Here is a 14,713-nt window from a genome sequence, read left to right on the forward strand (position 1 = left end):
ATCCAGCCGTCCCCCCGCCACCCGCTTATGTTAGAGCACTGGAAGCAGAAGGCATGGAGAGAAATGCCAAGACTCACACCCTGTCGTAAAGAGCACAGTGCCCTGCTCCCCACAACATGAAGCCACCAGGGGAACTCATCATTTCATGTCACTGCTCGGATGACAGCAGCTTTTAGACAAATGTTTGTGAACATATGCAGGAAAGAGAACAGAAAAGGGAACAAACAGAGAAGAACTACGATTAGAGGGTGACATAGGTGACAGAGAAACGAGGCGGGTGGGCATTATGAATCTGGCTGCAGGGGCAAAGGAATTAGCCCACATTCAAGACACATTGACCTTCAATACATTTTTATCTTAAGAGCTCCTTCTCACTAGGCTCCTATGCTGATGCTGGTGGCCTTCTCATGAGGAACTCGGGGTCCCTGCTATGTTGTACTTATGCATCTTGTCTCTTCAGTTAACGTCTTTTGCTTCCGTAACCTCCACAGCACCTTTACAATCCAGGTACCCAAAACCTTACTATGTCAGCAAGAAAAAAAACCAGGCCAATACTCCTAACAGCTAATACTAATAATGAACACTAACTGAATTATGCAGTGACCCAGTGCTTTACATACTTAATTTCATTTAATCTTTCCAAGAACTTAATGAAGGACAGATGAATAGTTTAAAACTAGTATTAGTAGTAATTACTTTTTGATGAGCACTACTGGAGATTGGGTTAGGTACTTTACACACATAATCCTTAATCCTCACAACCACCCTCCAAGGCAAGTATCATTACACACATTTTTTTTTTTAAAGATTTTATTTATTTATTCGACAGAGAGAGATCACAAGCAGGCAGAGAGGCAGGCAGAGAGACAGGAGGAAGCAGGCTCCCTGCTGAGCAGAGAGCCTGATGCGGGACTCGATCCCAGGACTCCAAGACCACGACCTGAGCCGAAGGCAGTGGCTTAACCCACTGAGCCACCCAGGCGCCCCACATTACACACATTTTATGTGTATAGAAACAGAGGCAAAAAAAAGAAGAAGAAGAAGAAAAAGAAAAAGAAGAAGAAGAAAGGAAACAGAGATTCAAGAAAGAACCTGCAATCATTGTCACAAAATGACAAGAAGAAACAGGTAAAATGGACTCTCTAGGCACGCTAAGGACTAGCATCTAATAAATGACGCACCAGCCTTCTAAAAAGATTCATTTATCCACTAGATATGCTTTGGCATTCAACAGGAATTCTAGGTCTTTCCAACAGCCCTTTTCCAAAGACCTAAGAATTGTCTTTTATAACCACACACACAAATATACACACATTCACAAAGACACACACACACACTCAATGTGTGTTTACCTCGCCCTCAGGTTTCGGTGGTTTTCTCTTGGTTGAGCAGAATCCCAGCTGGCACAGACCGGCAGCAATATCTCCAAAATGGCGGCAGAAAATCAAGCTCCCCAGAGATGTGTGACGTGCAACATTTAGAAGAACCTTGCAGCTGGTGTACAGGCGCCGGGTCGCATGAGGAGGAGCATCGAGGCATACCACATCCTGAACGACAGCCCCAAACTCAGTTCTGCATCTCAAAGGGACTCCGACTCCAGGCATGAGATAGGGGCAGATACCCAAGGTGACTACAAACTGCAAGGCTGACTGGACAGTCTTCTGCTGAGAGATGCTAAGTGTATCTGGGCTCAGGGCAGGAGCAGCTTCTGGAGTCTTCAGGTTGGGTTTACCTGGAGTGAAATCAGCTGCAAGGTGGATCATGGTTTCCTTCAAGCACAACAGCAACAATAAGGCTTGAGAGGTAAAACTCCAGGTGACATCCACAGAGTTTTGTGGCCATTCTGAGTTATTAGCGATTTCATCCCTTAGGAGTTTCAGTGTCTTCCAGTGAGGATCCTTCAGCAATTTGTCCTCCAAAGCAGACAGGTTAGAATTTAAAGTAGCCAATAGGACATCGTGTTTTGTGATCTGTAGCGAACTTGAGTCTGATCCTTTTGAAGGGGGGGAAAAAAAAGGATCACATACATGGGAAACAAATTGTACTTCTCAGTGTGTGGAATGCCTTACCCACTCCAGCTCATCCTCTGGGGCCTGGCCCAGATGTCACTGTCCCTGGAAAACTTTCTCCAGTTACACCACCCAAGCCTAGGCAGAATTCAAGACCCCATTTTCTGCCTTCCCAAAGCACTCTGGAATGTGGGGAGAATGGCATATAACACATTATGCTTCATGTAGTTTGTTTCTATTCCCCGTGTGTTCTGAGGGCGGAGGCCATATCTAATCATCTTACTGGGCTAAATTGTAGCCAGAACTAAAAAATAAAAGGCTGAATGTTTACCAAAGAAGATTCATCCAAACTGTTCTAGGTGCCAGGGATAAAGCACTAAACAAAACAAAGTCTCTTCTCTCATGGAACTTACATTCTAGTGCAGCAGTTCACAAAATATGGGCCTAAGGGTAGGAGGGATTCATTTAATCACCTCCCCCCCAACAAAATATCTATTTTCTTTTTTTTTTTTTTAAAGATTTTATTTATTTATTTGACAGAGAGATCACAAGTATACAGAGAGGCAGGCAGAGAGAGAGAGGGAAGCAGGCTTCTTGCCGAGCAGAGAGCCCGATGCGGGACTCGATCCCATGACCTGAGATCATGACCTGAGCCGAAGGCAGCGGCTTAACCCACTGAGCCACCCAGGCGCCCCAAAATATCTATTTTCAATCCGCCCCCCAGAACCTTTCCTAAAATGGTCTTCTCTGCCCTCTACTGGTGAAGGAGCCTAACATGCTCACAGCAGTAGCTGAGAGAGCTGAAAACTCCCTCCTTGAAACACACTCAGCCCTTGGCTTCTGAGACATCTCAAGGGCTGTGTCTCTGCTGCTTGGCCCTCCTCTACCAGGCCTCTCCATTCTCCTGGGCTTGTCCTGAATTCCACGCTCTCTTCCTCAAGGATCTTCTCCAGGTCCATGTCTTTAAAAACCAGCTCTGAACTACGAACTACAAAATTCGTACACCCAGCTCATGCTGACTCTCCAAGTACCAAGGTAAGTAAAAAGAAAATCACATCTAGGCATATTAAGGCATGTTAAAACCAGAGAGAAAGAGAAAATCTTGACAGCAGCCAGAAAAATACAGAGTACTATATAAGAGGGACGATGCTGTGAATGACTATGAACTTACGAACACTGACTGCTAAAATTGGTAGAAAAACATCTTTAAAATACTGACAGAAGAGGGGCACCTGGATGGCTCAGTCAGTTAAGTGTCTGACTCTTGATTTCGGTTCAGGTCATGAGCTCAGGGTCATGAGCTCAAGGTCGTGAAAAGGAGCCCCATGACGGGCTCCTTGCTGGGTATGGAGCCTGCTTAAGGTTCTCTCTCTGCCAGGGCACCTGGGTGGCTCCATCCGTTAGACAAAAGTCTCTTCGTTTTCGGCTCAGGTCGTGATTTCAGGATTGTGAGATTGACCCCTGCATCAGGCTCCATGCTCAACATGGTGTCTGCTTGTCCCTCTCCCTCTGCCCCTCCCACCACCCACACTCTCTCTCTCAAATAAATAAAATCTTAAAAAAAAAAATTCTCCTTCTCCCTTTCCCTTTGGCCTTCCCCCACTGCTCATGACACTCTCTCTAGAAAAAAAATAATAAAATACTGACATAAGAAATAAGATGTCAACTTGGAATTCTAGATATAGTAAAAATAACCTTTAAAAATGAAAGTAAAATAAAGACATTTCAGTTCAATGAAAATGAAGAGAACTGTCAGCAGTCCTGCAATATAAACAAATGGTAAAGGAAATTCTTCAAGTGGAAGGAAAATAATACTACATGGGATCTTTGGGAAGGAATAAAGAACATCAGAAATGGTAAATTAAAAGACTAAGTTTTTCTCTTAATTTCTTCAAATATATGTATGTCTAAGGCAAAAATCTATGAAAGTGTATTGGATTTATAACTTCTATAAATATAATAGACATGAAAATCATAATAGCATAGGGGCCCTTGGGGGACTTAATCAGTTAAGTGTCTACCTTTATTTAGCTCAGGTCTTGATCTGGGATTTCTAGAATCAAGACCCATGTTGGGCTCTCTGCTTCTTGCTTCTTCCTTCTTACCTTCTCTCTCCCTCTGTGCTCTCTCTCAAAGAAATTAAACTTTAAAAAAAAAATCATGGCATAAAGCCCAAGTTGGGGTCTGGGAGCCATAAAATGGCCCTTATAGTTGCAAGGTTCTTAACTGTTAATGTGAAGTAGTAACAATATTAACTCCAAGCAGATCGTGAAAAATTAAGGATATGTACTGTAATTCCAGGACAACTATTAAAAATACAAGGCAAGGAGGAGGGTTATAGTTAGAAAACCATAATAAGGGACGCCTGGGTGGCTCAGTTGGTTAAGTAGCTGCCTTCGGCTCAGGTCATGATCCCAGCATCCTGGGATCGAGTCCCACATCGGGCTCCTTGCTTGGCGGGGAGCCTGCTTCTCCCTCTGCCTCTGCCTGCCATTCTGTCCGCCTGTGCTCGCTCTCTCTCCCTCTCTCTCTGACAAATAAATAAAATCTTAAAAAAAAAAAAAAGAAAACCATAATAAAACGCTGACAATGTAAATGAATATAAGAAGTAACACACTTTAAAACTAAAACACCTTCTAAGAAACAAATTAGAAAGGATTAAAATGGAATAACGAAAAGAGTACTCAGCAGAACATTACTTATAATAGTGTAAAATGAGAAGTATATATTCATTAACAGGAGACTAGATGAGTAAATAACCGTCTACCTGTACCTAACATACTACATGTAAGTGTAGTATTTATTTTGTTTATTGTCTCTTTGCCGACAAGAATAAAAGCTACTTGTAGACAGGGATGTTGCTCTGTTTCATTCATTGTTGTATTCTCCTTGCCTGGAACAAGGCAAGTCAGATAAAGTAGTATTGATCAAAACAGGTAGTAGATGAATGAATGAATAATGGAATATTTGTAGCCATTAAGTTATCTCAAGGGGCACCTGGCTGGCTCAGTCCAGACAGCATCTGACTCTTGATATTGGGGTCATGAGTTCGAGCCCCAACTGGGTGCAAAGATTACTGCAAAAAAAAAATTTCACTGAATTTTATTTAATGACATGCTCATTCAATAGATTCTAAATAAGTATATTCTAAAGTGAACAGAGGGGTGGGATGACTGGGTGGCTCAATTGGTTAAGCGTCCGCCTTCAGCTCAGGTCATGATCCCAGGGTTGTGGGAGAGAGTAGCTTATAGGGCTCCTTGCTCAGCAGGGAGCCTGCTTCTCCCTCTACCTGCTGCTCCCTCTGCCTGTGTATGCTCTCTCTCTCTCAAAAAAATAAATAAAATCATAAATAAATAAATAAACAAATAAATAAATAAAGTGAACAGAGATGGCGCCTGGGTGGCTCAGTTAGTTAGGCGTCTGCCTTCGGTTCAGGTCATGATCCCAGGGTTCTGCAATCAAGCCCCTTATCAGGCTCCCTGCTCGGCAAGGAGTCTGCTTCTCCCTCTTTCTCTGCCTGCTGCTCCCCTTGCTTGTGCCCTCTATCAAATAAATAAAATCTTAAAAAAAAATAAAGTGAACAGAGTATGAAATACTAAATGAGCAAAAGATATGAACAGTTTACAGAAAAAGAAATGCAAATGACTTCTAAACATAAAAATAAGATCAACCTTGTTCGTAACAGAAAAGTAAATTAAAACTATACTGAAATAGCACTTCCCATTTATCAACTGGCTAAAATCCAAAAGTTTCATAACACATTATGTGGCAGGGTTTTGGGAAATCACGCACTGTCATACATTTCTGGAAGAAACGAAAATGGTAACATTCCTGAAGAGAGCAATTTGGCAATATCTAACAAAATTATATACGTATTTAACGTTTGGCCCAGCAATCCCACTTTTTAGGAATCTATCCTATAGATAAATACACAGACAAAAATGCAAAATTACATATACACAGGCTATTCATTGTAGTGCTTCTTGTATTAACAGAAGACCCCAGACAACCCAAATGTCCATTAAAAGAGACGTGACTGAATAAACAATAGTATATCCAGATAACAGCATGCTTATAAAGGAGGAAAATTGCTGTAAATCATGATGTAGTAATCTCTAAGACATTAAATATTAAAAGTAAGGTATAAGGGGCACCTGGGTGGCTCAGTGGGTTGAGCCTCTCTGCCTTCGGCTCAGGTCATGATCTCAGGGTCCTGGGATCAAGCCCCGCATCAGGCTCTCTGCTCAGTGCGGAGCCTGCTTCTCCCTCTCCCTCTGCCCCTGCTTGTGTTTCCTTTCTCACTGTATCTCTGTCAAATAAATAAATAAAATCTTTCAAAAAACTGAAAGAAAGAATCTAGATCATGGTATATGGGTTGTCACTATAAAATCCTGTCCACTTTTCTATATGCTTGAAAATTTTCATGAAATGTTGGGAAAAATTTAAACTCCATCATCTTTCATTTTAATTGGGGTATCAGTAAGAACTGTGGATTTATGTTTTGTTCTTTGAAAATCCACATATTGCCTAGCTTTAATAATTGAAAAAGTCTGTAAGTAATGACGCCAGGGACAATGAATAGGCCTAGTATCCATACTGTAGTAGACTGCAGTCTCTGACACCACTTCTCCTTCGGGGCGTCTGGGTGGCTCAATAGATTGAGCATCTGACTCTTGATTTCATCTCAGGGTTGTAGGTTCAAGGCCTGCATTGGGTTCTGCACTGAGTATGGAGACTGCTTGCGAGTCTCTCTGCCCTCCCATCCCCGCCCACTCATGCTCTCTCTTTCTCTAATAAATAAATAAATATCACTTCTCCTTAAAGACAGTTGTTTTCAAGAATAGGGCAAGAAATGTGTAAGAAGAGTCTGGGACATCTTATCATGCCTGAAAGCGAGAAGGCTATCAAAGACTACCAGGGTCATGTCAAAGAGCCCTGGAGGGGTGCCTGGGTGGCTCAGCGGGTTAAAGCCTCTACCTTCAGCTCAGGTCATGATCCCGGGGCTCTGGGATCGAGCCCTGCATTGGGCTCTCTACTCAGCGGGGAGCCTGCTTCCTCCCCTCTCTCTGCCTGCTTCTCTGCCTACTTGTGATCTCTGTCTGTCAAATAAATAAATAAGATCTTTAAAAAAGAAAAAAAGAGCCCTGGAGTGGCTCCCACAAGCCACAAACGTGGCAATTTGAGCATCAAGAATAATGGCTACAATTTTTGAAACATATCATATACACAAAAAAATCTATTAGCTCATAATAAAATAAAGAAATTACTTCATTGGTTACCTTTGAAGATTAAGACACTATCATTCTGAAAACTGATCAATAAAGGAACAATAGGAACCTGTTATTAAAATATGTACACGGGGGGCACGTGGGTGGCTCGGTGGGTTAAAGCCTCTGCCTTTGGCTCAGGTCATGATCTCAGGGTTCTGGGATCGAGCCCCGCATCGCATCGGGCTCTCTGCTCAGCAGGGAGCCTGCTTCCTCCTCTCTCTCTCTCTCTGCCTGCCTCTCTGCCTACTTGTGATCTAAATAAATCTTAAAAAAATAAAAAATAAAAATAAAATATGTACATGGGGCGCCTGGGTGGCTCAGTGGGTTAAGCCTTTGCCTTCAGCTCAGGTCATGATCCCAGGGTCCTGGGATTGAGCCCCGCATGCATCGGGCTCTCTGCTCAGCAGGGAGCTTGCTTCCCTTCCTCTCCCTCTGCCTGCCTCTCTGCCTACTTCTAATCTCTGTCAAATAAATAAATAAAATCCTTTAAAAAAATAAAATATGTACATGTATATACATATGTACACACACAGAAAAGGTTCTCAAAGGTTATACTTCAAAGTATTAAGTGATGACCTTTGGGTGGTAGGGTTATGGGTAATTTTTCTTTTTTGCTTAACTACATTTAAAAGTTTTTTCTGAAGTGAATATGTATAGTTTCTGTACTTAAAAGAGTTATTTTAAGGTTATAAAACAGTATGTAGTCTATCTATGTTTATCAGAAAGAAAAATATTTCCCAAAATGCAACCTCCAGATAGTGGAGATTAAGGTCATTTTATTTTTCTTCTTCTAGTTTCTCTATATTTTTAAAAAACTTTACTACAAGGGATATCAACTACTTCTATATAAGAAAAAGGAACATAGGGGCGCCTGGGTGGCTCAATCGGTTAAGCCTCTGCCTTCGGCTCGGGTCATGGTCTCAGGGTCCTGGGATGGAGCCCCGCATCGGGCTCTCTGCTCAGCAGGGAGCCTGCTTCCCTCTCTCTGTCTCTCTGCCTGCCTCTCTGCCTACTCGTGATCTCTCTCTGTCAAATAAATAAATAAAATCTTTAAAAAAAAAGAAAGAAAGAAAGAAAAAGGAACATAACACTACTCGTTAAGAATAATGAGAATCAGAAGTATAAGAATTTTTCAGTACTTCTCTAAAACCATTCAGGGCAAGTGTTCTGATTCAATAGCATGAGTCTCTGGTTCCTTTAGCTACTATGTACCTAAAAAAGGAAAGAAGCGTTCTCCTAACTTGTAACCACTAGCCATTAAGACCACCAAACAACCTCTAAGTGATTTCCTGCGACTTTGTAAGATCTTTGAACCCAAAATGGGACACAAAGAAAATGATTTAAAACAAAAGCTATTAGCTGTTTTTCAAGAGCCCCTTCATAGCATAGTCTTCTCTGCCCTCTACTGGTGATAAATAATTAAAATCTGCTTGAAAACAACAAAGGCATCCCCTAAGGTGGCTTTCAAAATGGGGTATATGGACTCCTCAGGGAGTCTGCAAGTTAAAAATTATTTCATATTAATACTCGGCCATTATTGCCTTTTTCGGTCTCATTCTCTCATGAGTGTACCAACTGTGAAAAGTTCATTCAGTTCAGATTCCATATCCCAACTAACCTTTAAGAAATTACCTCTTGTTCAGTTTCAGTACGCTACGAAAAAATATGCACAATTATCGGAAAAGGCAATCGAGTTCTTCCTTTTCCAACCACATATCTATGTGAGTTTAGATTTTCTTCATCTATTTCAATCAAAACAACCCATCATGACAGACTAAACAGTGAAGCGAATATGAAAATGCAGCTGTCTTCTAATAAGCCAGATGCTAACGAGATTTGTAAAAATCAAAACAATACCACTCTCCCTGGTAAGTTAGCTCTTGATCACTATACTACACAACAGAGCCTCAAAATGCTACTCTATGTACCATCTAAAACCATCCCTATCACACTTTGGGAAATGCCGCTCTTAGGCACAACGTTATTTACTCCTCCCAATCACCAATTTAAATGCCTAGGCTGTGTGACATTTAAAATCAGACTCCACAGTTTGTGTAGTACTTTTTATTATGTTCAAAGTGCAAAGCAATATGGCATGCAAAATTAAGTGTGGTACAGCTTCATTATTTACAAATTATCAAAATTTCCAGCTCCTTCCTGACAATGTAATTCAAATTTAATGACAGAGTTCACTGAATATATATTTAGTATAGAAAAAATTCATAGTGAGGAAAACTATTGCTGAGACGGTTTCCATTTCTTACAAATAAAACTTCATTAAAATTGACAAACCCCTGTGTGGCTCAGTTGGTTAAGCTTCCAACTCCTGATTTTGGCTCAGGTTGTGATCTCAGGGTCGTGGAATTGATACCTGTGTCGGGCTCTACACAGAGTGTACTTGAGATTCTCTCCCTCCTTCTCCTTCTGCCCCTCCCCACCCCTGGAAATAATAAATCTTAAAAAAAAAAAAAATTGACAAACCCCTTTCAAATTCTGCTTAACACATTTCCTAACAAAAGAGGTGGAGATAACTATTATGTGCCCCATGACTGAGAATAGAAATGGAAGGCAGAGGAAGAGAAAATGCTTAATGTAGAATATTTCATGGCTCAAAAGTGAAAGACCACTGGCATCTTTCTTCCTTTCTGTTTAATTCCCATCGAGACTGAATTCCTCTTCCTCTTACAGACTTCCACAGCTCCACTCCTGATGACTACTCCCCTATCCAGGTGCTATCTGCACCATCCTTTCACCACTAGCATTATCCCACCATGTTTAATCTCTCTTGGTCTATATGTATAGTACCATCTCCCCAAACAGACAAGATACTTGGGAGCATAAATTTTTATGTAATTTTGTTTCTCCAGTAGCAATAAGGTCACGCTACTATATACAGATGACTCCCAGTAAGTATTACCTCAAAGGGAGTCAAATTTATTTTTTTTTTAAGATTTTATTTATTTGTTTGACAGACAAGTAGGCAGAGAGGCAGGCAGAGAGAGAGAGGACGCAGGCTCCCCGCTGAGCAGAGAGCCCGATGTGGGGCTCCATCCTAGGACCCTGGGATCATGACCCGAGCTGAAGGCAGAGGCGGCAATAACCCACTGAACCACCCAGTCGCCCCTAAAAGGCGTCAAATTTAAAGGCAAATCAAAAAGAGTTTAATCCAGCTGGATATAATTTTGACCACTACTTTCATCCTGACTTCTCAATACCCTCAGTCCATCAGAGACATCTGAATACTCATGATGCACAGAAGTGTTTTCAATTCCCTCAGCAGCTGATATGATAAAAAGAAACAGCAGACAGAGGCACACAATATATAACAGACTATATGTGCAATATCTTATCATTTTACCACAGTAAACTTTTTCAAATAGGAATGCTTGAATTCCTGTATGTTTAATGAGTACAAATATGTATGTAATTCCACCACATATTCTTCGAGATTTAAGCAGAGTCACACAGCAGAAGCATGCTGGGCCCATATTCTTCGAGATTTAGAGAGGGTCTTTTATAAATGTGCTTCGCAGGCGCCTGGGTGGCTCAGTTGGTTAAGTCACTGCTTTTGGCTCAAGTCATGATCCTGAAGTCCCAGGACAGAGTCCCACATAGGACTCCTTGCTTGGCAAGGAGTCTGCTTCTTCCTCTGACCCTCCCCCTTCTCTCTCTCTCTCTCTCATTTTCTCTCTCAAATAAATAAAATCTTTTAGAAAATAAAATAAAATGTGCTTTGCATGTGTGTGCTTTGTGATAGATTACTTCCAGATTTTTTGCTCATTTAACCTCATTGTCAGTCATTTCTAGATTGAGTTGCTAGACAAGTGACCTCTCAATTAGCAAGTTAAGACTTTATTTTGCAGTTTACTTCTTCATTGGGGCAAAGTAGTATAATTATACTATAGTGGAAGGCATCCGAGTTCAAATCCTGGCTCTATGAAAAAAATAAAAGTATCCAAAATATATAAAGAACTTATACAACTCAACACCCAAAAAACAAATAACCCAATTTAAAATGGGCAGACTCCATAAACAAACATTTCTTCAAAAAAGACATCCAGGGGTGCCTGGCTGGCTCCGTTGAAGAGCAAGTGTAGAATCACTCCTGATCTTGGGGATGTGAGTTTCAGTCCCATGTTTGGTGTAGAGATTACTAAAAAAATTAAATAAACAAAAAAAAGCTATCCTGATGACTGACACATGAAAAGATATTCAACATCACTCATCATCAGAGAAATGCAAATCAAAACTACAATGAGATACCACTTCACACCTGTCACAACGGCTAAAATAAAAAAACATAAGAAAGAGTATTGGCAAGGATGCAGAGAGAAAGGAACCCTCTTGCACTGTTGGTGGGAATGCAAACTGGTACAGCCAATGTAGAACTAAACAGTATGAAGGTTCCTCAAAATATAAAAAATTTTAAGAAATAAAATTTTTAAAAAAATTAAAAATAGGGGCGCCTAGGTGGCTCAGTGGTTTAAGCCTCTGCCTTCAGCTCAGGTCATGATCTCAGGGTCCTGGGATCGAGCCCCACGTCTGGCTCTCTGCTCAGCAGGGAGCCTGCTTCCCCCTCTGTCTGCCTGCTTCCTCCTCTCTGCCTGCTTCTCTGCCTACTTGTGATCTCTCTCTCTGTGAAATAAATAAAATCTTAAAAAAAAAAATTAAAAATAGAATTACCCTACAATCCGGTAATCACACTACTGGGTATTTACCCAGAGAATACTCAAACACTAATTCAAAAGGATATATGAACCCCTATGCTTACTGCAGCATTATTTACAATAGCCCAATTATGGGAGCAGCCCAAATGTTATCCATCAATAGATGAATGGGTAAAGATGTGGGGGATGTGTGTGTTTCATTCAGCCATGAAAAAGAATGAAATCTTGCCATGTTCAACAATAAGGATGGAGCTAGAGAGTATAAATAATGCTAAGCGAAACAAGTCAGAGAAAGACAAATACCATATGATTTCACTCCTATGTGGAATTTAAGAAAGAAACTAACAAAAACAAGCAAAGAGAGACAGACAGACAGACAAACCAAGAAACAGACTCTTAGCTATAGAGGAAAACTGATGGTTACCAGAGGGGAGGTGGATGGAGGGATGGGTGATACAGGCGATGGGGATTAAGGAGTGTAGTTGTTGTGATGATTTGCAGGTGTTGTATAGAACGGCTGAATCACTACACTGTACACCTGAAACTAATGTAACACTGTATATTAACTATACTGGTACTTAAAATTAAAAAAAAAAATTAAAAACCATCCTAGCTATGGCCATTTGACTAAGTGGATAGAGCATGCCACTTTTGATCTTGGGGTCCTGAGTTCAAGTCTCACACTGGGCATAGAGCCTACTTGAAAAATAAAAATAAAAAATATCCTGGCGCAGGCACCTGAGTGGCTCAGTCAGTTGGGCATCTGCCTTCAGCAGATCCCAGGGTCCTGGAATCAAACCCCAGTCCGGCTCCCTGCTCAGCAGGGAATTTACTTCTCTCATCTCCCTCTGTGCATGCTCTCTCTCAAATAAATAAAATCTTTTAAAAAGAAAAATCCTGACTCTACCACTTACTAGACTGACACTGTACCAACTTGGAATGTACCTGAGCCTTGGTTCTACATCTGTAAAAGAAAACACAAGTAATACCTATCTCATGGGATTGTCATGAGGATTAAATAATATACATGTAAACAGCATACTATTGGGCCTGACACTTAGTAGGCTCTCAATTACTATTACGAATGACCTCTTTTCACTTCTCCCAGGTATGGTACAATGTTCGTGGGAATTTGTGCATTTGGTGGCGGGGGGGTGTTAGAGCAAAATCTGAGACTTGGAACAGTCACCTCATGGCCCTTCGTGTACCTTACCCTGCTCACCCTAGAAACCCCTTCCTGCACAGTTCCATCTCTTGTGTTCTTTCTCAAAGCTTCAGAGAACAGCAGAGGCTCCATACCGAATAATCTGCCTTTGGTCTGAGAATGGAATTCAGCAGACCTCAGTTCTGGGTCTGTGTTCTGCCCCTAATTTGACCACATGATCTGAGGCGGGTTACTTAATATCTTCAGTGAGTCTTAAGTGTCCTCAGGTGTAAAAAGACAGTGCCAGGTTGAACCACTGCTAAGGTCCCTTCAGATTCTAACCCTGGAAGGTCTTGTCAACTCACCACGAAAGATAGAAGTGACTCTAAGTCCCTCCTACAGACTATATCCCTAAATACTCTCCCCAAACCCAGCTCAAACACCACTGCTTTCTTTTTTTGTACGCCTCGGCATTCTGTATAAATCTGCATCCACATTAAACCCTGCGCATTCAAGAGGATGAACCTCCCATTCCGCGTCACGAGAGTCTAACCTTTTGTAAACTCTTGCCGCAGTCCCTACCTCAGAGGCTGACAGTAAGGACTGAATGGAACCATGTACCCAGGGCACTTAATAGTGAGTGCCTGGCACAAGATAAACGCTCAAGAAACGTCGGTTACCATCAGTATTCTGCGGACCCCATCCCCTTTTTTATCTTGGGCTTCCTCAAGTAAAATGAGGCTGGCCGGACAATGCCCGAAGTCCCCAGGAGCGGGGCGGGGCGGCCTCAGAGCTGGGGGTCCCAGGGAGGGCCCGAGGGGCGCACACTATGGAAGTCAGGGCAGCCCGGGAAGACTGGCGGCCCTGAGAGTGCAGCCCCGCGCCGAGATCCGTCCTCTCACCTCCCGGGCTCAGCAGCAGCTTCAGCGCTTCCAGAATGCTCTCCAGACCGCAGGTACCCAGAGCCTCGCCGCCCGGTGCCTGTCCGGGGGCCGCCATGACTGAAGTGGGACGCGCCACTGGCGACCTGCTCAAGTGCCTGAGCGGACCGCAATGGCCGCCATATTGAATGTGGCGGAGGCGCGAGGGGCGGGGTCCGCTGCAAGGGGTGTGGCCTTGGGGCGGGGCCGATGCAGTAGGATGGGCCTTTTACAAATAGTCTCTCAGGCCCCTTTTTACTCCCCTGGGGGGAAATAAACTGCTAACACAACCTGCCTACGCGCACAATTTCAGAAATTCAATATTATTAAACACTAAATAAAGAAGAACGGAGAGGACAGTAGTTGATCATGAAATAATACCTATCAGTATGAAAATAATTGGGTACCCAAGCACTAAAAGACATAGTGAAGTAAACAGATGCTGTGCCTATTATAATGAAGTTTGGATACATAAAAAGTTTGGATACATAAAACAATATTCAACTAAATATTGTTGAATTTCTAGGGACGCCTGGGTGGCTCAGTTGGTTAAGCCGCTGCCTTCGGCTCAGGTCATGATCCCAGTGTGTTGGGATAGAGTACCGCATCGGGCTCCTTTCTCTGCAGAGAGCCTGCTTCTCTCTCCGCCTCTGCCTGCCACTCTGCCTGTGTGCTCTCTCTCTCTCTCTCTGACAAATAAATA

General features: G+C 42.2%; 1 protein-coding gene across 1 annotated transcript in view; it reads right to left on the reverse strand.

The window, feature by feature from the left end:
- Nucleotides 1–14,155, reverse strand: part of TANGO6 (transport and golgi organization 6 homolog) — a 186,107-nt gene extending 171,952 nt beyond the window's left edge. The window contains exons 1-2 of the mRNA XM_047712573.1: nucleotides 13,993–14,155; nucleotides 1,353–1,993 (exon numbers count right to left, since the gene is read on the reverse strand). Of these exons, the coding sequence (XP_047568529.1) occupies nucleotides 1,353–1,993; nucleotides 13,993–14,089 (738 nt within the window). The 5' untranslated portion in view covers nucleotides 14,090–14,155. The remainder of the gene's footprint in view (nucleotides 1–1,352; nucleotides 1,994–13,992) is intronic.
- Nucleotides 14,156–14,713: the final 558 nt, after the last annotated feature.

The sequence above is a fragment of the Lutra lutra genome, chromosome 17 (genome assembly GCF_902655055.1).
Source record: "Lutra lutra chromosome 17, mLutLut1.2, whole genome shotgun sequence".
NCBI lineage: Eukaryota > Metazoa > Chordata > Mammalia > Carnivora > Mustelidae > Lutra > Lutra lutra.